The sequence below is a fragment of the Polypterus senegalus genome, chromosome 4 (genome assembly GCF_016835505.1).
Source record: "Polypterus senegalus isolate Bchr_013 chromosome 4, ASM1683550v1, whole genome shotgun sequence".
NCBI lineage: Eukaryota > Metazoa > Chordata > Cladistia > Polypteriformes > Polypteridae > Polypterus > Polypterus senegalus.
In genome coordinates this window covers 167,092,514-167,115,199 of record NC_053157.1, presented here as the reverse complement: position 1 = coordinate 167,115,199, position 22,686 = coordinate 167,092,514, and the positions used below count along the sequence as shown (strand labels likewise).

At 39.5% G+C, this 22,686-nt stretch overlaps 1 protein-coding gene across 1 annotated transcript in view; it reads left to right on the top strand.

Moving 5' to 3' along the window:
- The window catches only part of LOC120527799 (hepatocyte growth factor activator-like), an 83,688-nt gene that overhangs the window by 6,660 nt on the left and 54,342 nt on the right, over positions 1 to 22,686 (top strand). The window contains exons 2-4 of the mRNA XM_039751630.1: positions 6,625 to 6,697; positions 7,454 to 7,550; positions 15,063 to 15,136. Of these exons, the coding sequence (XP_039607564.1) occupies positions 6,625 to 6,697; positions 7,454 to 7,550; positions 15,063 to 15,136 (244 nt within the window). The remainder of the gene's footprint in view (positions 1 to 6,624; positions 6,698 to 7,453; positions 7,551 to 15,062; positions 15,137 to 22,686) is intronic.

The window sequence follows — 22,686 nt, the reverse complement described above, 5'->3', positions numbered from 1 at the left end:
TCCATAATGTTAGTTTTAAAATTCTATGAGTTACAACTTTGTATTGGCATCAGTTCCTAAAAACAGAACTGCCTTATCATATAATGGACTTGATTAAATGTCTGATGTGCTCGTTCATATTTTTTTTCTTTCTACTATCCTCAATCCAATTAACTCGGCATGCACTACAAAAAATAATTCACTCCTTTTTTCTGATCATATTTGTGCACCCCATGTGACAAAAAGTGTGTAACACTGAACTTTGCTGAGTATTTAGAATTTGGTCAGCACATGCAAAACTCTAAAAAACATGCAAAACATTGAAAACTCTTAAAATGTAATGAAGTGTTATCTGTAATGTTAGGTGTGCAGAATAAAATGAATTTCTTATATGCAGGTTTGACCAAGTCGCAACAGTCCCCCACACACGGTCCCTTACTTGGAAAAACAGTGCACAGGCAGCATCAGCCTGCACATGGAGAAGGAGTAGGTATGACATGGCACAGATTGGTTGGAGCAAATATGGAATTTTTTGTTAATATATAATAATTTTAACAGTTTATTACAAGTAAATATATATACCCGAAAAAACCAGAGGAGGGCTTACGCCTCCTCCAGACCACGAGGCATGAGGGGGCGACCGCCCTGGTGGCTTTGGGGACCATGGGAACCAAGCTTAGAAGCTCAACCCTATAGGGGCCTGTGGTCACCGCCAGGGGGCGCCCCAATACCTGATGAGCCCAGGTCCTCAGCACTTCCGCCACACCCAGAAATGCTAAGGGGAAGATGACCAGGGACACCCGGAGTGCTTCCGGGTTCACAGCCGGCACTTCCGTCTCACCAGGGAGTGCCGGCAGTCGCTTAATGGGAGGCACCTGGAGCTCATCCGGGTGGATATAAAAGGGCCCGCCTCCCTCCATTTGAGGGCTGTAGTTGGGAGCAGAGAAAAGACGGAGTCGTGGAGGAGAGGAGTGGAGGCAAACCTGAGGAAGGCAGTGTGAAGGAAGGCCAGAACTTTGGGGAAGTACTGGGTTTGTGTGTGCACTAATTGTAAATAGAATTATGTATAATAAACGTGTATTGGGTGAACTATTGGTGTCCGCCTGTCTATGTCCAGGCCAAGCTCCACAATATATATACAATATATATATGAAGCCATAGCAGAATGCATTATTAAACATAAAGAAAAGGACTGAAGGTAGCTGAAGGTTTAACTAAACATGGCTTAACACTAGAATTACCAGAGTCTACGAAAAAACTCGTAGATCCGGCCCACCTTAAAACCATTATCACCTCTCCACCACCGTCTTTTGTCTTCTAAATGTGCTGATTAAGACGAGCAGCAAGCAACCGGCTGTTCCATCCCCGACTGTCGCAGAACATTCACTAAGTTTTCCCAGCTCATGTCTTGATTGATTATCTGGGAGTGAAGTGGAGTTTTAGAGTGGAAATAATCGATCGTTATTTGGAACACATGCATTTCATGTGTGTTCTGTTTCTACAGTAATCTGTTTAAACACATTGTTAAAACAGAAACTTTTTCATATTGTAGTAATAAATGTTACAAAATTTAGACATAAACTATAGAACGTGTGAAGCCTGATTTCCAAAGATCAAATAAACACTTTCACAAAAGGTTCAAGAATGATACAAAAGCTTCCGTGGCATAGCGATAAGATTTGCATTTCAGAGCGCAGCAGGTCTTGCTGGGCCTTAGAGACCCGAGTTTGATTCCCTACTGGGGAGAAAGTGTTATTTTTTTTTTCTTTTTAACTATGGCCACACTGCCTGCCTGCCTGCAAGTGTCTGCTTTCTGCATGCTGGGGCGTTTTTTTTGTCTTTTTTTTCTTAAGTAAATCGTTCAGTTTAAAATGGAGATTGCGGTTATTTCTGTTGATTAATTCATGCTTTCATTCATCATAGTACAGTAAATCATAGTAATACTGTTATCAAGTGGTTGCTGTTTTTGCCTGTTGTATACAAGCTATCTAGTGTCTTTATCTCCACTCTCACTGCCCGCTTGCCTGCATATTGATATATGATTTAATGTATTTCTTTTTGACAATTCTCCGAGTTGTAAAATACATATACATTATATATAAAACGAAACTACTATATAGCTAATACTGTTATGTATCTGTCTAGTGCCTTCTCTGTCTGTCTATTATATTTGTCTTCCCTATTTATCCATTTATCTAGTGCCTTTCACATGTGAATGTACTCTCACTGCCTGCTTGCCTTTCTGCAGCACCTGTCATATAGTGCCTTTCACATCTATCTATCTATCTATCTATCTATCTATCTATCTATCTATCTATCTATCTATCTATCTATCTATCTATCTATCTATCTATCTATATCAAGGGCAAACTGATGGGAAAGTCCAAACACCCCTCCTATGAAGCGATGATAAGATGAAAAGGGGGTATCCAAGGAACACCCTTATCAATGAGGCGACATTCAGAATAATGGGAGACGTTAGTTGATTGGAGGAGGTGATAAAATATTGCCTATTAAGAGTCAGATGATGTGATGTATTAGATGATGTATAGGTAATAGAAAAGTATAAAAGCAGATGAACTGTTTAATTGATTGCTTACTCCATGGACTGAGTTATCTGTGCAAATAAAGAAATTTTCTGCATTCTCGTCTGGGCTTCATGACTGCCTTCTTTGAAGATAGAGGAAAGATTTTTTCAACAACACAAATCGCAAGGAAAGAGCATAATGCTGGAATTGAGTCCACTCACAAACATGGCAGGCCTGACAATATATACAGTATATCCATCAATAAACTGTTGCTTTTCTGTACTTGTGCAACATGAAGATACTGTCACACATCCAAGTTTGTACCGTGGCTGAAGCCATAAGGGCAGATGAAATGTGGGATCTCACTGTGTATGAAATGATGGCATATGAATTTGGAGAGCTTTAAACAGTTTGGACAATTTTATTAGAACCACTACAAAACATTTTTGAAAGTTCTGTTGTTTGATAAAAGGTGGATGAAGCTGGAGCACCTGAGAACTGACAGATTTGTTTTTACAGTGGTTATAAACAGGGGCAGAAGATATCCATTGATGACACTTGCTGTAATCCTGATGCCCTTTCTCTCAGTACATGCCAAACAAACTTGACAAGTCTGGCATCAAATTTTGCATATCCACTGAAATAAATTCCAAATACCTCATAGGCTACACACTATCCCCACTGTCGGAAAATTCTGAAATACTGGCGTTACAACTCATTGTGCCTTTCATAAGAAAAGGAAGAAGTGTCACCATTAGTAATATTTTCACTCTGTTTTTCCTGGCAAATATACTAACTGCCAAAAAAGATAAAACAAAATGAGATGGGAGCTGATATCTCCTGTAAAAGAAAACATACAGAAAGATAGAAAACACAAAGAAATAAAGACCCAGTGCCAGGTAGGAAGATACACAGTAATCTAATAGTCCATGCGACTATTTTCCTACCTGGCATATTTAACACTCTGCTCTTCAGATTTATCTAAGATGATTAACTTACAGGGGGGTCAAACACTATACCATATCCTAATAACTATGAGAATCTGACATTGTATAGAAAATAAGCACACACAACATGCATTTAATGTTAAACATTAGTGTTCTAAGATTGCCTCTTAAAGAAATGTAATGATAAGCTGGGGATGGCGTGAGTTTTGCCAGCTGTGTTAGTTATAGGACAGTTAATGTGCTTATGACAAGTAAATAAATGAATGTGATTATAAAAGAGGATAGAGACACAGAGAGACACGTTACAAAAGTGTGTCTTGCCAGTTTAGACAGGGCCTACCCTGACATTTCAGTAGCAGCAAAGTTTACTGCTGACTTGACATTCTAAAGATTTTTCATAAGAGAGTAGCTGAGATACTAACAGTCAGATTAGAGGAAGCAGAAAGTCAGAATTCAGGCAGCAGATCCCTGCAGAATTTCAATAAATACAGAACATTGGGATATGGGCCCATACAGATTGCAAAGAATTTTTGTGAGCCTGAAGCAACCAGGAGAAGATTTAGACACATGAAATGATAGTCAAAAGACAAGCAAAGGTCACAATACTAGAGAAGCCAAAACATGAACAGCTAAAACAAAAGTCACATTGAGAAGAACCAAACAGGCCCGCACCTGGGGGGGGACAACCATGACACTTGTCAGGGGCCCGAGCTAGATAGGGGCCCGCCCTTTTCGTGTTTTTTTTTTTTAAATATACACACATATTTGAAACACGAAAGGGACCCGAACTCTGTCAGCTGCCTGGGGCCCGGAATTTCCTAGGTGCAGGCCTGAAGCAAAACACAAAATCCAATTTTTAGGGTCTGCTTGGTAAGAAAGCTAAATAAAGACCAAAAAGGTTTTTTAGATCCCCTTGGGATAACATAATGTGCAATTTCTGCCATATTTATATTGTAGGTTCCGTTATTTCACCAATGTGACAATTGTGGAAACACTTCTTGCATAAATAAAGAAAAGTAATGAAAATGAACTTTTCAATTGCAAATCAAAATGTGAAAATAATAATAGAATTGACATTCTCTTGATTAAAACCCTAAAAAACAGTTTTAGGTTTTATACCTAAAAACTTCAGACATAGCTGTGCCATACGCAAGCCATGGCTTAATAATGAGTCTAATATTGGGCACAATACCTCTTCCACACAGCAGAAAGTACACTTATTTGTCTCCATTCCTTCTTTTTCCTTCCCATCTGCACCTCAGGTAGGCTTAATCCTTCTCCACTTCCAGTTTTGACTCTCCTGGGTGAGATGGAGGGCTTCCTTTTAAGGCAGACATGGGAGAGCTTCTGACACATTAGGTGCCATAACCAGGAAGATCCTCTGATTTAGATGGATCCTCCAAATGGCAGAGCAGCCTCCACCCAACAGCATCCCTAGCACCATGGACCCCAACAGGGCTGCCCTCCAGAACTACAGTTCCCAATCAGCTCTGCAGCTGTCCAAAAGGGAGCCATGCTGCCATGGAACCCATGTAGACAGTCACCCCATGTTTGTCCATTATGTTGGAATCTCTATTGGAAAAGGAAGCAGTGACCATCCCCGCAAGGATGCCCACACATCCATATGTTCCTTCTATTGTTAGGGCCTCCTAGGTAAGGGATCATTGTCTACCCAAGCCGGAATGCCACAATATAAAACCAAATGTGAACACTATGGCGGCACGGTGGCGCAGTGGGTAGCGCTGCTGCCTCACAGTAAGGAGACCTGGGTTCGCTTTCTGGGTCCTCCCTGTGTGGAGTTTGCATGTTCTCCACATGTCTGCGTGGGTTTCCTCCCACATTCCAAAGATATGCAGTTAGGTGCATTGGCGTTTCTAAATTGTCCCTGTGTGTGCACGCACCCTGCGGTGGGCTGGCGCCCTGCCTGGGGTTTGTTTCCTGCCTTGCGCCCTGTGTTGGCTGGGAGTGGCAACAGCAGACCCCTGTGACCCTGTAGTTAGGATATAGTGAGTTGGATAATGGATGGATGTTAACACTAAAGGTAGAAATCAGCTTGTACATGGCTCAGGGTCACTTGTCTTATCAGTTTGTATTAACAATATTAAATAAAAGAAAACAGTAAAGTAGACGGATAAGTAGATGCCTTAGAGTCATCAAAATCTGTACTGATGGACTAAACTAATGGTTTGGCAAATCTGTGAAAACTAATGTTTAGTGCAAATAAAGGTAACAAGTTTCACAAGGGAGTCAAACATATTAGACTGGCACTAAGAACTTAGTAAAGGCTTGGAGATGTAAAGTGAGCCTAAAAGAAACAAGCGTGTGAACGCAGGAGTCGCTGTAACCAGGCAGCGGTGTTAGGAAGATGAATGGGATGTTGGGTGACGTAGCACATTGTGCTGAGTACAAGTCAAGATGGGAGGGGGGGGTTAAGCTGCATGATGCACTCTGGGGGCCTTCTGTGTGTGATTACAAAGAGATGGAGGAGCACTAGAGAAGGGCCAGAGAAGAGTAAGAAGGTTTGATTTAAGGATGGGCTATGAGGAATGTTCAAAGGGTGGGACTACTTGCTGCTTTAAAGGCAGAACATCATGAAAATGAATGTTTTTAACACCAATGTTACAACATTATTGCATCAAGTTGCCATACTTGAAAATAGTAGCGTTGGGTCCATTATATTTCAGATTTCTTTTTGGAAGTCATGTCATTTTCTAAGCCACTTAATCCAGACCAGGACCATGGGGTTGGGGGCTGGAGCCTAGGCCCGCTACTACAGTGTGCAAGGCAGGAACAAACCCTGGACTGGGCGCCAGTCCATCACAGTCTTTTTGGAAATAGTAAATGAAAAGCATCCTGGTGATTTTTTCTTACTAAACACACTGTTTTAATCCCAATTTTTTTTTTTTTTTAGAGTTGCATTTTCTTTGTCATCCACTGCACCAGTTTTCTTCCCACATCCCATAAATAACGTGTTATGTTAACTGGCTGTGACATGAGTGTGTGTAAGCGGAAGTCCATCCAGGGTTGGGTTCTTAGCTGGCCCTGATATGGTGGGATGTGCTCACAACCCTGAACTGGTCTAATCTGGTTTGAGAACAGTATGTTAATGTCATTTTAGTATTTGACATCCGTCTTTCCAGCCTAATCCATTATCTATCCACCTGTTTTAGATAATAGCTAAACCAGGACATGTGATTGCATCATCCAGATCTAAACTTGGTGAACAAACAAAATATCAGACAGGTAAGCAGCCTTTTTGATTTAACCATTTTATGGCCCTAACAGTGCTGGGAAAATGATTGGAACTGTTGTAGTTTATACTGTAGAGAAGGAAACCTTTAGTGGAGCAATGAAAACTGAACTTATGTTTCTGGGCTCAGCCTGGGACGCACCACACTTTTGCTCACAACATTCATAAATGTGAATAAGGTCTTTAGTAATTAAACTCTTGTGGGGTGTAAATTATGAACTTTTGGACATTGTTATTTATTGTTCGAAAAGTCATCAAGAAGTCGCAGATAGAGTTCAAATTCTGCATTTTATTTAAACTATTTCACCAAGTTTGTACTGCATATTTTACTACTGCAAATATATTTTTGTTAAAAGATGGAGTGCAGTGGTGAGCTCTCATTGATCCAGCGTCCAGAGTTTGAATCCCCTGTCTGGTTGCTGCTGGTATGGCGCTTTCACCTTCTTCCCAAGTCTGGGTGGGTTTTCCTCCCACATCATAAAGACTTAAATGTCGAGTTAATCAGGGACTCAAACCTGGCCTTTGTGGGACTGGGTGCCCCACTGCTTGCTGGGATAGGCTCGGTCCTTATTGTAAGGCTCAATTGGGATTGAAAGAGCTTGAGGATCCCATGTTGCTGCAGAGGGCACACAAAAATGCCGCTGTGGAGACACACTCTGGTTTTAGTAGCAGCAGGAGAAATTGTGAGAGAAAAAAACGTCCAAATATGATCATTCTTCTGATTTTTTGTGCTTTAAATTTGCCCTCAGTTTTCACTGAAGATGGAAAAGTTTGTAAATTTCCTTTCCGGTATGGTGGATCTGTATATCATCGCTGCATATCCAACTCATTCTCGTCAAGACCGTGGTAAGCTACCATTTATTTATTGTGCACAAACTGGTGAATTACAGTACTCCTTTCCTGAATATTATATTTTATAGGATTATAATGAGCATTATAAAACTACCAATTATTTTAGATACTTTTTATAGCTCGTAACTAATGTAAATCTTGGGCTGTTGTTTAAAACAAAGCAGCTTTAAAAAATGTTCTTTTCATGAAATTTCCAACAAAAATGTTGATCACACATTTAATCAAATGATTGAGAATTACAGAAGTATATATGTATGTGTTCACGATTACCAAATACTGTAGTATTTGTGAGGTCACCAGAGGTAAAGTGGCACAGTATGGAGTAGATCCTACAAAAAAAGGCCCAGATGAGAGAGGATACCACCCTGGGAGCCTGAAAACTCACCTGACATCAGAAGAGAAGCAAAGAGAGGTGGAGGAACGATTGTCGTAGATATGTAGTGCAGTGAAATTCTTCCTTGACTGAACTATCAAACATGCAACATGTCACCTCTCTCTAGCGCCACAATTAGTGTGTATGATTACCTAACGTTGAAACATCCGCCTTCTTACCTGAAATATGTAGTAAATGTCCATGGGAGTAGCTGCTGAGGAAAGGAGAAGCAAGAGGGAACGAAAAAAGCAAAGATAAAAAATAAACAAACAGACAAAGGGTCAAGCATGGCAGGACAAAACAAACTGATGACCACGTTTTTAACAGGAAGAGAAATGTGAGGTGCAAAGGCTTTGCGAAAAGCGAAATACAACTAATAGAGATGATCCCACTCAAGAGGGTCCTAACAGGTTTATTTTCCTTTTTGAAAATAGCCACGAAAAATAAGTTAAGTCAACTGGGATTTATTATCATACCATCTATACTCTGACCTGGGTACATTATACAGTGGTGTAGAGTTAGATTATCTAAACAATAAATATGGCCATATAATAATTGAGAGGGGTGAGTAATTTTACATAAGGGAACGCAGAACAAGGAACAACATCTGCACAAATTGACATCATATAAAAAAACAGAGATCAGTGATGACAGAAGATGAACAAGGAATGCAGAACAGCTCCGTAATTAAGTAGGAGCTTAAGATAAGGGTGCACACGCAGGAATGGCCTGACTGCTCGTGGGATGAAGCTGTTGTTCAGTCTGGTAGTGTTGGTCCATAGACTCCAATACCTACTGCTAGATGGAAGCAGGGAAAAGAGATTTTGGGAAGGCTGGGAGTTTATCCCCCACAATGCTGAAGGACATACAGATGCAATGTTTTATGAATATGTCCTTGAAAAGTCCTGATGATGATCTCCACAGAGTGCACTATACATTGTGTGGACTTGGGATCAGACACATTACAGTGTTCATACCAGACAGTGGTGCGGCTGGTCAGGATATGCTCAATGGTGCCCCTGTACAATGTGGTGAAGAAATGATGTGGAAAGCTTGCCCTCTTCAGCTGGCACAGAGTCGCTGATGTGCTTTCATGGTCAAGGAGGAGGCATACTCATAGATCACAGTAGGTCCTCCACCTGTTGCACACCAAGGAATTTTGTGCTTTCCACTCTGTCCATAACAAAACACGTCATGTAAAGTGTAGTGTGGGCAGAGTGTGTCTTCCTGAAGTCCACGATCACCTCTTTAGTATTATTAACACTAAGAGGCAGGTTTTTACTCTTGCACCAGTCTACCAGCTGCTCCACTTCCATTCTGTACTCTTGTCTCATAGTCATTGCTTATGAGACCCACTACCGTTGTGTCACTGACAAACTTGATAATGTTACTGAATCTATCTGTCGCTGCACAGTCATGGGTTAGCAAGGTGATGTGGGCACAGCATGTAGCACAGGGGGACACCAGTGCTAGAGATGTTATTGTCCATGCAGACTCTGTGATTTTTCTATCAGGAAATTCAAAATCCAATTAAGAAGAGAAGAACTGAAGCCCAGCAGACTCAGCTTTCCTATCAGGTTCTGAGGGATGATAGTACTGAATGCTGAACTTTTAAATAATGGTGGCATGATAATGATACATGTAGTGCCGCTGCATATCCCATGGTTGTAACAACAATTGAAGCAACACAAAATAAAAATGCTTGTGATACAAAGTGGTGCAAAGGTGGTTTCATGTGACATCATTATTGAAATTACAAAATAATAACAACAATCACATAAACAAAAGACAACAATGAAAAAAAAATCCAAATCCCTAAAAAATAACTCTAAACCATTATTATGACAACACCTTTTTGCCAGTGTGTGGAGTGAGGGTCTGCTAGGGAAAAACAGTGAAAGTGCAGGAGATTGGATCATGTAGAGGAGATACTGCAGACACTTCCAGGATATTAGAAGGCAGGTGATCCAGCAGATGCCAAGAGTTACTGCTTGTGACGATGCGGGTTGTACTCCATGCTTCCATCTTCCTTCTGGGAGCCCTTGAACCCTACACAGATGAGCTATTCAGTGAGGCACAACAATGAAGCAAGGGGATTGTGCAAAAGTGCAAAATGCTTTTATTAAAAACAACAAAATCAAAAGCAGTGTCCAAATAAATAGTGCAGTGTCTCAAAATCTTTAAATAAATAATCCAATAAAACAGGTGAACTGTGGAGGTTAACACAATAAATAAATCCTTTAAAAATTAGGTTAAAATAATGGCTGAGGCTGTCCTTTTAAAAACAATGCCAGATGCCTTCTTTCTACTGGTGAATTCACCTGCTTCTCCCGTCCAGGCTATGCACCAGTCACCGTATCTGCAGCTGACCTTCTCTCTGCTGCCTTCTTCTGGTCTGTTCTTCTGTCCCCTGGCCATTGAACCTTACTCTTATTCGATGTTAATGTTGATTTATTTTGTTTTATAATTGTGTCTTTCATTTTTCTATTCTTTAATATGTAAAGCACTTTGAGCTACTGTTTGTATGAAAATGTGCTATATAAAGAAATGTTGTTGTTGTTGTTCACCTCGCCGATCCCTGACTCTGGTGGGCTTCACCAGACCATGACATGGGCTCCCCAGCAACCAGGGTGCTCAATCTGGGGGGTTTATTTCCCAAGTCCCGACTCTCGCTGTCTTCTCGGCCTTATGCAGCCAGCCATCCTCCTTCCGGTCACTTCCGCTCCTCACTAATACTCAGCAGGAGTGACCACTACCGACTGCTCCCGGGGTGCCAGCCAAACACCCAGGCTCACTGCTCAGCTGCATTTGTTCTCTACAATGAGCACCTTCGCTCGTTCACGCATCGGCTTTCTCCTTCTTGCGTCCTGCCTACTCTCCTTCTTAACCTCCATCCCTCTTTTCTTTCTCTCTCTTCCAGCCACCTCGCACTTCTATTATTTATCACAGGGAAGTGGATCAGGTGTGGCAATTAGCAGCTCCCGGCATCAATTACGGATGCGGACGACTCCTCACCTGTGCACTTAAGCGAGAACCGCCTGCATCACGAATTCACCCGGGAACCTGCTCCGGCCACACTACCGTGCCCCCTCTCTAAGCCACGAGTGCGCCGACTATTTATTTAAAAAGTGGCATTTTTGACTTGAGCTGTGGACCCGCTACACCACACTGCTCCACTATATGGATGGGAGAGAGGGGACAGTAAGACTTCTGTGTTATTAAAGGTGATGTTATTGAGATTAACAGGAGAGCAGCAGTCTTACACCCAGCCACTGTGCTATTAAAATTGTTAAAAGGGTACAAAGTTAAGGGTAGATAAGTTGATAAACTTTTCACTTATTTGAATTATTGAGTAAAAAGAGATCATATACTGAAAACAATTTAATAGAACTGTTGAGGAACTTACACTTTTTAGATATGACTTAAAATTGCACCATTGTGCCAATGGACAGCCCAAGTGAAATGCTCCAAGTGCTTCATATCCTTTTTTGAGATCACCAGTGAAGCAAAATGTTGAATAAGAACTGCAAATCTGCATGATTTTTCAGTGTCTTACAAATGCATTATTTTTTTTATTCTTCTTCTTTTTTTTTAACCAACAAATCAGAGCTTCCCATCCCTCTGCTACCTGCAGCACTTTGTCCCACTGTATTATCTGAATCGATACACTTTGTCAGCGGGACTTGTTCATTTTATACACTACCAGATTCTTCCTTTTTATGCGGTCAATACAAATGTTCTTTAAATTAAATAAAGCATGTGATCAGTGTAATAACACGCTGTCTCTGGAAGATCACGGACGGTTTGTAGACAGATAGTTTGACAAACAAATTGATCGTTGCTTTGTTAGGAGAACATGTGCACATTTTGTCAAATAAAAAGTAACAAACACATCCTCTGCTCTACTATGATGACACTGCAAAAAAGTAATACATTGAAAAAATAGGATTTAAAGTCAAGGTACAGCAAAATAAAAAAAATCATCTGACTCTTACAGTAATATGCATAGCCTAATTATTTCATCCAATCAACTGGTGCCACCAGTATCTTGTGACTCCTTTTGACTCTCCCATTTACCTGAATGTTGCTTTGCTAATAGGGGTGATTTGAGAATTGTTTTATTGATCTTAGCATTGTTTTATAGGTGGGGTGTTTGGGCTTTCCCACTAGTTTATCCTCACTTTCTAGAGGGGTGTTGGTTACTCATTTACCTCATTCTAACCTTGGAAAATCAAGCTGGTGGTTTCTCTGAGATGAGGCAGACCTCATGAGCTCAAGCTTTAAGCCACGTTTAGTTAACCCTGAGTTACCTTCAGTCCTTTTCCTTACGTTTAAATAATTCATTGTTAAAACTTCATCTAAGTATATAGTGTAATACTTTATAAATGATCTTCTTATATAATACGCTACCGTGGCTGTTCATTTGTCTGTCCAGGATTTTAAATCACCTGTAGCTCGCAAACCATTTCACCTATTGACTTGAAATTTGGTACACATATACTATGTGACGTCTACTATCCGCTTTCGGGGTGATGATTTGTATTACTCTTTTTATTTTTATTTTATTTTATTGTTGAATCAACTCCCGGCACTGCGCAGCAGGGTGGCCGTGTGGCGCATGCGTATGGGCGCTGTTCTCATTCCCCAACACCTTCGCTAATCATTCTTGAGGCAGATTGAAGACTTAAGTGCCAACTTAAGGGAAAAGTTAAAGAAAATGTACTAAGTAATTGCAACACAAAAACTAACTTAATCAGTTTTAACATGAAAAGATACCAATGAAAGAAGAGAAGCAGCGGGCCGCTAGGATGGAGAAAAGAAGAGCTGCTCAGGAAGCAGCAAGCACATCAACCTCTGAGCAAACGATGCTAAACAGAGACAGAGAAAGAGTATGAAAACTAGGAATGCTCAAGTCAAGTATATTCACTGCACGTTATTGTGCAGTACGCCATTACTCGTTATATATAATTAACTACAAATTCCATAGTGGCACTTATTCTGCACAAATAAAGGCTCAGTTAGAAGGACAACCCATAAAAATAGAATGACGCTGCACTCATCAGAGTCTGGTGAAGCTCTCTTTATACAGTATGTGTTTGCATTTGTTATAAAGCCCCCCCTCAGCACCTCTGCAGCAGTAGTAGCACTGTGGACACATGCCGTCTGGTCAGTTAAACTGCAGGTGTTCATTGCAGCCATTCCTGTCTTAACCTGAACTCCTCCTGCCATTAAGTGACAAACCACAATGGCCACAGTACTGTTGAATTCGACTGAGGTCTTACCCAGCTTTTGAAGCATGGCCATGTATTACTTCTGCTTGCATTAAGACTATTACCATCATCTTAATTATATTACCTTAAACTCACCATTTTCATGGATTTTAAAGCTTTTCAATAAATAAGTCACTTCAACAGCACAGTTAGTCACAGCAAAGAGCATGTGAAACAGGGAGTCTGAGCTTATGGAGCTCAGAGCAGTGGTGTGATAGGGTGACTCACTTTAGCTTGGTTTGTTAATTTTATTTATTGCCTAGAATGGCAATTTAACCTTTTCATAAATAAAACAAACTATGCCTTCTCTAGGAGTATACTGCTGTCACATTTCTTACTATAGTGGACATGTCTTTATGATATGTAATTTATAAGTAAACATCGAAGTGTCTACTTTATTAATTTTTGAAGCAAGTTAACTTCAGTTTGTAGCATCATAACAATTATTGTCTTGGAACATCATCTCCCTTTGACAATAAATACATGACACCTTTTATTTGCTAACTAAAAAAGTTTACAATATGCAAACTTTTGAGGCAAATCAGGTATTACATCTTGCCTGAAGAAGGGGCCTGAGGTGCTTCGAAAGCTTGCATATTGTAATCTTTTTTTAGTTAGCCAATAAAAGGTATCATTTTACTTGACTTGTACCATGTTAGCCATTATGAATATAGTGACAAAATCACTAGTACTACAAACAATAAATACATCCAATTCATAGATCCACATTACAGAATTCCAAGACACTGCTTCCAGAGTGAAAACCAATCATTCATTCACTTTTACATTCTAGTGTGTGCTGTCAAAATATACTTTAGAAAGCAACCACAATGACAATTCAAGCTGATTGTTTAATAAGTTGACCTTTAGTGAATGGAGCTCTGCACTTTTCATTTATAGCTGGATTGGTGACTATTTTGGTACGGAAACAGTGAGTGTGGGTATGAGGGTGATGGGCTGGCACCCCGTTTAAGGTCTGGACTTACCTAGTGCCCAGGTCTCCTTACATATCTACTTGTTTCCAATGTATTTTAAAAGTATCATTAGATCTATTTTGTTAGGCTCTAAAGAAATAAAATATCCCATGTTCTAGTAAGTTCCACGTTATTGTACAAAGAGTGTATTATGCTGTACAGATGCTCACAGCATATATATACATTTCTATTTAATTTTATAGATTATGCGTTGAAAAGCACATGACATGTTTCTTTATAATAAGATGTTAGTTTATTTTTTTAATAGGTTGAAGTTTTTATTTGAATAATATGTCCTTTGTCTCTGCTGAGGAAGTCATTCAGGGTTTCACAGCTGCTCATCTTTCAATGTGACTGGATGCAAACTTGGGGTCTTTGTAATACAGAATAGCGTTTGGACTAGTGAAGTTAAAGGAGAACTCCATCTCAACAGTCAGTCGGGCTTCTAACTACAAGGGTCCCTGTTGTTAGACTACTACATTTTTCATCCATCTATCCATTTGAAGACTCTTTTTACATTTCTGGGTTACAAAGAGACAGTGCCAATGCCACCAGCACTGGGCAAAAGGGAGGTAAGCCAGTCCTGGAATTTTAAAATTCAAAAGCTTTAAGAAGCTTTAAGAGGCTTTGAGGCTAAGAATCTGCACTGATATCTGGAAGGTTACCATTTCAAATCCTGTTACTGCCAGAAGGTATCCTACTCCATTGGGCCCTAGAGCAAGGCCTTTAACCTGAAAATTATGCTGGGGTGCTGTACAATGGCTAACCCCAACCCTCCAAAGGTCATATGAAATGATAATTAATACAGTGTACCAAATATCAAAAGATGACAGAATACAGCTTAAGTGTTCCTTGGTTTTTTTTTAATTCAATGTGTTTATTGTTACAGGTGTGCTACTACTCATAACTTTGACCGGGACCAAGAGTGGGGCATTTGTGCTCCTCTGCCTGACACTGTTCAAGGTAACAGACTAAGATTTGTGCTTCCTAAAAGCTTTGCTTTAGAGGTCATCAACTTTAAAACATGAAAACCTCAAAAGATTACACCAGTTTTTAAAAATATTTACTTATGGTATTATTGGAAAACAAAAAAAATGTGACTTCTGACCAGTGTTGTATGAAATACTTAGCAACCAGAGTAAAAATTGTGTTACCTTTCTGGAAAGTGACTCTAGCAAATAATGTTAAATTTGCCATTGGGAACACTAGAAGCTTTAGAGTATCTGATATTAAGTGTACTTACGTACAAGAAAATGTAGGCTGTCTCCCTGTTTTATACTGAAAGAAAAATTTGGGGCTCAATTTTCTCGCCCCATCCTGAATCAAAGCTGAAAATAAATTCTTAATGATGATAATACCCTCACCATTATTGATGGTCTCGACCATGGATGACCTGGCAAAGAGATACTTTAAATATGGAGCTCAGTCCTCTTCTAAAACAGGTCCAACAAAGAGCGTCAACCTCTAGTCAAGGAGCGATTAAGTACAGTATTCGTGAGACAGGAAATAACGGGGTTTGTGCTGATCAAGTTGAAAGTGTGGTCATTCATCTTCTGGTTGCTTCTCTTTTCATTCTACTAGAAACAGAAACCGATAATGGCACGTCACTCTTTTTCTTCCCCTCGAGACAACATGAACCATTTCCCATGAGGCACTTCTGAGGCTTGCTTGCATGACAACATATAAATCCTTAAAAGATTTTAGGCTAATGTCTTTTTGTGTGTGCTGTGTTACAATCACTAAAGTGTGACTCAAGCAACTGGAACCTGAAGCAGTGACATTTAGTGTGAGTGGACTTCTTAATGATTGTATCTTAATTCACTGGACAGAGTGCTTAAAAGAGAGGTGTACAGGCCTCCCGCTTTAAGAAGTATCTGATCCATTCCTGAAAGTCCCTTCATAAACTGAATTTCCATCCATCCATCCATCCATTATCCAACCCGCTATATCCTAACTACAGGGTCACGGGGGTCCACTGGAGCCAATCCCAGCCAACATAGGGCACAAGGCAGGAAACAAACACTGGGCAGGGCGCAAACCCACCGCGGTAAACTGAATTTTCATAATCTAGTTTCAATTAATTTAAGTTCCTTGACCCTAACACCGAACTACATGTAAAATGGACAGAATTAGTTTAATACATAATAGTAGTCCTCAAAACAAGCTGTAATAAGCCATTATACTTCATTAAATTATGCTTAATAAAGTGCATAGCCTATACTTATGGATGTGGTGGTACCACATCCCAAAGTGCAGAACAATTTTGGACAGGATTTGATTAAAATCCCTATGGTGTTCACCTTCTTGACTTATGCTCAGCAGACTATCAGAATATTGTATTCAAATTTTCAAAAAATGCAAACAACTTTTGAACCTTTACAATCTGTTAATTTGTTCCGGTTTTTCTGTCATAATAAAAATTTAAAAGACATTTTGGTGCACGCTTCATGCAATTTAAAATCTAAAAATCAATTCACATGGGACATTCCATTTAGAGTTAAAAAGGTTATAATTAACAGATTGTCCCATAAAGAGAAGCCTACACTTAATCACTTCAAGTTTCACAGTCAAAGAAATGGCCTTTCATTTTTTTCTTGGGTGTTTCAACTTTAGTAGTTCTATTTTGGAGCCATGATGCACAGGATGATGTGAGAAGACATATGAGCACACATGACAGGTGTTGAGTAAACCACAGCACGTGAACACACAAGGACATTGACTGAACGCAGTGGCATCAGCTGTGGAGATAAGTGAAACTCAGATTGTGCAACATCAACATCCAGCCCCACCCCTGGCCCCCTGGACCCTCGCACAAGTACTCTGGTCTGCAGCAACATCTAGTTGGGCTGTAGGGAAGTATAAATGGAATGAACGTGTTGCAGGACTACCCCGATTTTAGGACAAATTAGGCCAAACCAGTTTGCCGAAGCAGACAGGATGAATCTAGTACAAACTAGATTATCCTGAAATCAATACAGAGCTCCCAGGACAAACTGAGTTATCCTAGTCTAAACTAGTTTGGCCTGCAATCACACTTTCCTAGGACAGGGGTCCTCAATCACAGTCCTGGAGAGCCGCAGTGGCTGCAGGTTTTTGCTCCAACCCAGTTGCTTAATAAAAAGCACTTATTGCTAAAGTAACACTTCTGCTTCACTTTAGTGATTTTGAGCCCTTATTGCTTAATTTTGTCTTAAACAGCTATTTTAATTGCTCCTTATTATCAATAACATGCAAATGACAAGAGAGAGCAGCATTTCTCCATTTAGCTTATTTACATTTACACCTGTGTGTATTTATCTGCACTATTGGGTTTAATTAAATACTTGGAAGAAAAATGAAGAGAAAAAAGTGAAGGACTAAGAATTACTCGTCCATTTTAGCCTTCAAATCATTTGCATGATACAAAGGGAAAGAAAATCTAGGATATGAGAATGACCTGACATAGCAGAGTTAATTAATTTAGTTTCATAGCTCAAACCGATTTATCCTATTCCACATAGGACAAACTGGCTTGGCCTAGTCTAAACTAGTTTGTCCTAAAATTGGGTTTGGCCTATAACAAATGCATAGATAATGGAGTGTTTGCATCTGTGGCACACATTTGATTCTTCATATTCATGAATTTTCATAAAGTGGGAAAGTCTTATTTAATAGGTAGGGTAGGCTTTATTATCCAAGAGGGAAAGCTGTTTGCAGCAGGATAGTACAAAAACATAAAACATTTGGATAACCGACTGAGTAAAACATTGTGTGTATTTATGCAGACCAACTGTTTTCTGCTTTAATAGTGAAGCCAGGAGTGTGTCTAGCAAAACATATTTGAGTAAAAGCAGCAATTTGTGTTTAAAATGTTCTGAAGTTAAAACAGACAGAAAATGTTAAATTCAAGTAAAGTAGAAACATTCTCAAAACTTACTCAAGAGCTGTAGCAAAGTCCACAGCACTGCTATTGACATCGATACTCCACACCCAATGAATGAGGGGGACATTTTACACTGAAACTTGTACTTAGACTTCATATTCGGATTCCTCCATTTTGGTTATTACTTTTGTGGCAAATTGCAAAAGATAGAAATCAGTCTTTGGTGCAATGTGAGCCAGTTTAATTTGGACATTAAAATGTACAAAAGACAACCGGCAAGATTTAGAATGCATTCATAACATTCTCACACCCACAATCCCGTGGAGCAGAGGGCCGGAGACTAACCCAGCAGCAAAAGAAATTAAGTTAATTTTCATATACTTTAAAATTGACCCTGTGCACTGGTTTGATTGCCTATTTAATTTTAAAGAGTTAAAAAAAAAATCTTACATTCTTAATGTTCTTAAAATTCTTACATTTCTTAATCTTTAATTTAAATCTTTATCTCCTCTTTTCAAAATCTGTAATGGGTCAATATTAATTAAACATCCGTCCATCCGTTATCCAACCCGCTATATCCTAACTACAGGGTCACGGGGGTCTGCTGGAGCCAATCCCAGCCAACACAGGGTGCAAGGCAGGGAACAAATCCCGGGCAGGGTGCCAGCCCACCGCAATTAATTAAACAGTACAGTGGAAATGTATTTATTGAATTATTTATTCTTTATTTATATAGTAGCATTAATAATGTTAACAATGTAACCAAGCACCTAAAAAAAGATGGCATATAGCATACTAATTTCCTTCATTGATTGAAAACGCTTTAATCATGTCACCTTTTAATCACTGATATTTAATGTTGAATAAAATAAACCTCTTCTCTGTTAAATTATATCTCATACCTTCAGTCCTGCAGTAAGCATAGCAGCTCTTCTCTGGATGTTCTCAAATGCTCTTTCCTACCTTGAAAATAATCTGAAGACCAATATTTGGATGAGCCCTCACTCAACTTGTAGTCAAAAGGACGCACAATGGAGCACAGCTTACAGTTTGCCTTCTTCCATCACTTTCATTAGACATTAGAACAATTTAGACGAGAACAGGCCATTCAGCCCAGCAAAGCTTGCCATTCCTATTGACTTATTTCTTCCAAAAAAACATCAAGTCGAGTTTCGAATGATCCTTAAGTCTAACTGTCCACCACGCTACTTGGTAGCTTATTCCAAAGGTTTATGGTTCTCTGTGTAAAGAAAAACTTCCTAATGTTTGTACAAAATTGACCCTTAACAAGTTTCCAACTGTATCCCCGTGTTCTTGATGAACTCATATTAAAACAACAGTCTTGATCCACTGTACTAATTCCCTTCATGATTTTAAACACTCAAAAGGCTCAGCTCTTAATTCAACCCCTGTAGCCCTGGAATCAGCCTAGTCGCTCTTCTCTGGACCTTTTCTAGCACTGCTATGTTCTTTTTGTAGCCTGGAGACCAAAACTGCACACAGTACTCCAGATGAGTCCTCACCAGTGCATTAAAAGCTTAATCAGAACCTCCTTGGACTTCACACACCCTCAGAGTAGGAGTACCTGCTGGTAACAGCTCCCTCTGGCAGCACCCATGGCTCTCTGCAGGGCTGCCCAGTGGATCTGCAATTCCCAGGTTGTCCTTGTGGGTATGCACATGAGTGATCTAACAAAGGGATGCTAACACTTATAACACGCTAGGGGAGTCCATAGTCCTGATAGGTGCCCCCCATCTCCCCATCTCCCCATAACATGGGTCTTCTAGGCATGTCAAGGTCCATCAATATCTACATTATTTGAGTACTCCTAAGCAAAGGTTATCTAGTCCTGGTCATTGGTTTTATGCCTAATCTTTGTAGAACTTCTATCTCTGCATTATACAAATGAATGTTTAATTTAAATATTTCATTAATATTCCTTTTATCTGCTAAAAGATTTTTGAGTTTTTCACAGGTGGAAACTTCAGATAAATATGATGTGACAGAATTATCTATTTCTTTTTTTTGCATGTGTCCCATCTGTTATTTACCACCTCCTCCTTAATCATTCTGTTACAGTAAAACCACAGAACAAACCATTCAGAGCAACCTTGACATTTTCAGCTCCATTTTTTTCTGGCTGCTGTTTGGCATTTTCAGTTTTCTTTTTATCTGTTGTTTGACTTTCTCACATTAAGTACTGTGGCTGCCTTTTATACTAATGTGTATACTCAGCCAGTATTTTCTATTGGTTCTAGACTTCGGTGAACTTGTCCTGTGCTGCATGTTGCTTGTCAATGCTCCTCAACCGTCTCTGACAGCGAGATATTCAGCCAAACGTTTATTTAACACTTTGTTAGTTTTAATCATTTAATAACCATTTAATAACCCACATTATGTCAGAATTCCAATTGACTATTTCAGATTATTAAGGCTTAAATGAATTCTCCTCTTGCTGATATTTCAATGCACTGAGATAAAAATAATTTCTGATTAAATAGCTGAGCCCCTGCTTCTTCACAGCCTGATTTGTTTGAAAATTGAACTCCTCCATTACCTTAACATTCCAATCGAGATCTACTGTTTTGGTGAATATTAGCACTGTTTTGATCTATAACTCAATCCTTATGTTCTACTTCTACAATTGCTGTGTTCTATTTGAACCCAAATATCTGTGCTCATTACCTGTTTGAAAAGCAGATACAGTATATAGTTAAATCCTCTATATCCGTCTGCCTGTCTTTTCTAAATAAAGTCTCTTCATTTATATTATAGACATCCCCATCTCTAGGATTTAGCCTTATTTAGATTTGGTTCTTGGTAAGAGCTGCAGAAAAGTTTGAAACACCCTCATCAGGCCCGCACCTAGTGGGGGGGACAACCATGACACTTGTCAGGGGCCCGAGCTAGATAGGGGTCCACCATTTTTCGAGTTTTATTTTTTTTTTTCTCAAAAGGTCCATTATTAATGCACATATTTTAAACACGAAAGGGGCCCGAACTCTGTCAGCTGCCTGGGGCCCAGAATTTCCTAGGTGTGGTCCTGCCCCCATGCAATTATCTGTCTGCTCCACAAGGCTTATTCTCACCTGAACAAAGTTGGCAGCGCTGTGAGGATTATGTTTTTTGATTTCTCCAGTGCCTTCAATACCATCCAGCCATCCCTATTAAGGGATAAATTCAGAAATAAAAACTTGGATGAGCATATGGTGTCCTGGATAATGGACTATCTGCCAGGCAGACTGCAGTTTGTGAGATTCAAGGTCTGTGTTTCTGATATGGATATGAGCAACACAAGGAACTCCTTTTTCTTTACACTCTGTACACCTCAGACTATAAACATAACATCAGGTCATGTCACTTACAGAAACTCTCAGATGACTCTGCACTTATGGAGTGTATTGAAAGAGGGTATGAGAGAGTATAAGAGTCAGGTGGAGAACTTTGCTTCTTGGTGTTGAAAGAATTGTCTGCAACATAACATCAACAAAACCAAAGAAGTGGTTATTGATTTTCTCTGCACCAAAGAGCCTTTATGTCCGATCACTATTCAGGGAGTGGCTGTAGAGATGGTATGCACCTGTGTTCCTTTAATATGGGTAGTAACATACTCCACATGTTCTACAACTATAACTGTGATGGCCAGTGCAATTTTCTACAATGTGGTGTGCTGGGCTGGTAATATCATTTTAAGAGAGGCCCACCGAATCAATAAGCTAATTATAAGGGTGAGTTAACTTATAGAACACAATCAGGTAGTACAAAAGGAAGGGATTAAAACAAAAGTGAGTGTCATTATGAACACTGCCACACATCCTCTGACACACTAATGATGAGATCTTTCAGCTAACAAATTATTCAGCAGAAGAGTGTCAAGAAATGCTTATCGGGCTCCTTTATATCAACAGAAATATGTCTCCATAATACCTTATTGGGTCTGTGACAGCTAATGCAGAACTTGTCTTTCTTTTTAATTTTCTTGCTTTATAGTCATTCTTGTGTGTGTTCAGACCGAAGTGTCTATCTATCTATCTATCTATCTATCTATCTATCTATCTATCTATCTATCTATCTATCTATCTATCTATCTATCTATCTATCACATACTTGGTCTAAAACTTATCAGGTCTAAGAGAAAGTTGAGATTAATTTTTACATTTTAATATAACCATTAATCTGCTCATCCTCAATGCTTAATGATAATTCAGGGTTTTTGTGGCTTGAGATTATCTGACATGCAAGCTCCACATGACCAGGCATGGGATGAATTTTAGCTCATGTTAGGAAAATGCAGCCACTGTTCACTACCCTGTACAAGAATGTTTAAAAGTGTTTGTATCTTAAGGCTGGTCAGAGCTCCTTCTGTTACTGATACTCATTTCTCTTTTTATATAAGATTACTGTAAAAGCAAACCCTGTCTAAATGGTGGACTCTGTGTCAGTGATCCTCACTTGATGTCCTATCACTGCATTTGCACAGAAGAATTTACAGGGAAGACTTGCAAACAAGGTAGGCACATAATGTCCATTAATTCAACTTTTGATATGCAGAATTTCCAAATAACAACATGACAATAAAATGTTTCTCATTGTCAAAGGTATTTACCTGCTTTGTAATTTAATAGTCTTTGAAGACATTATACAATTTACA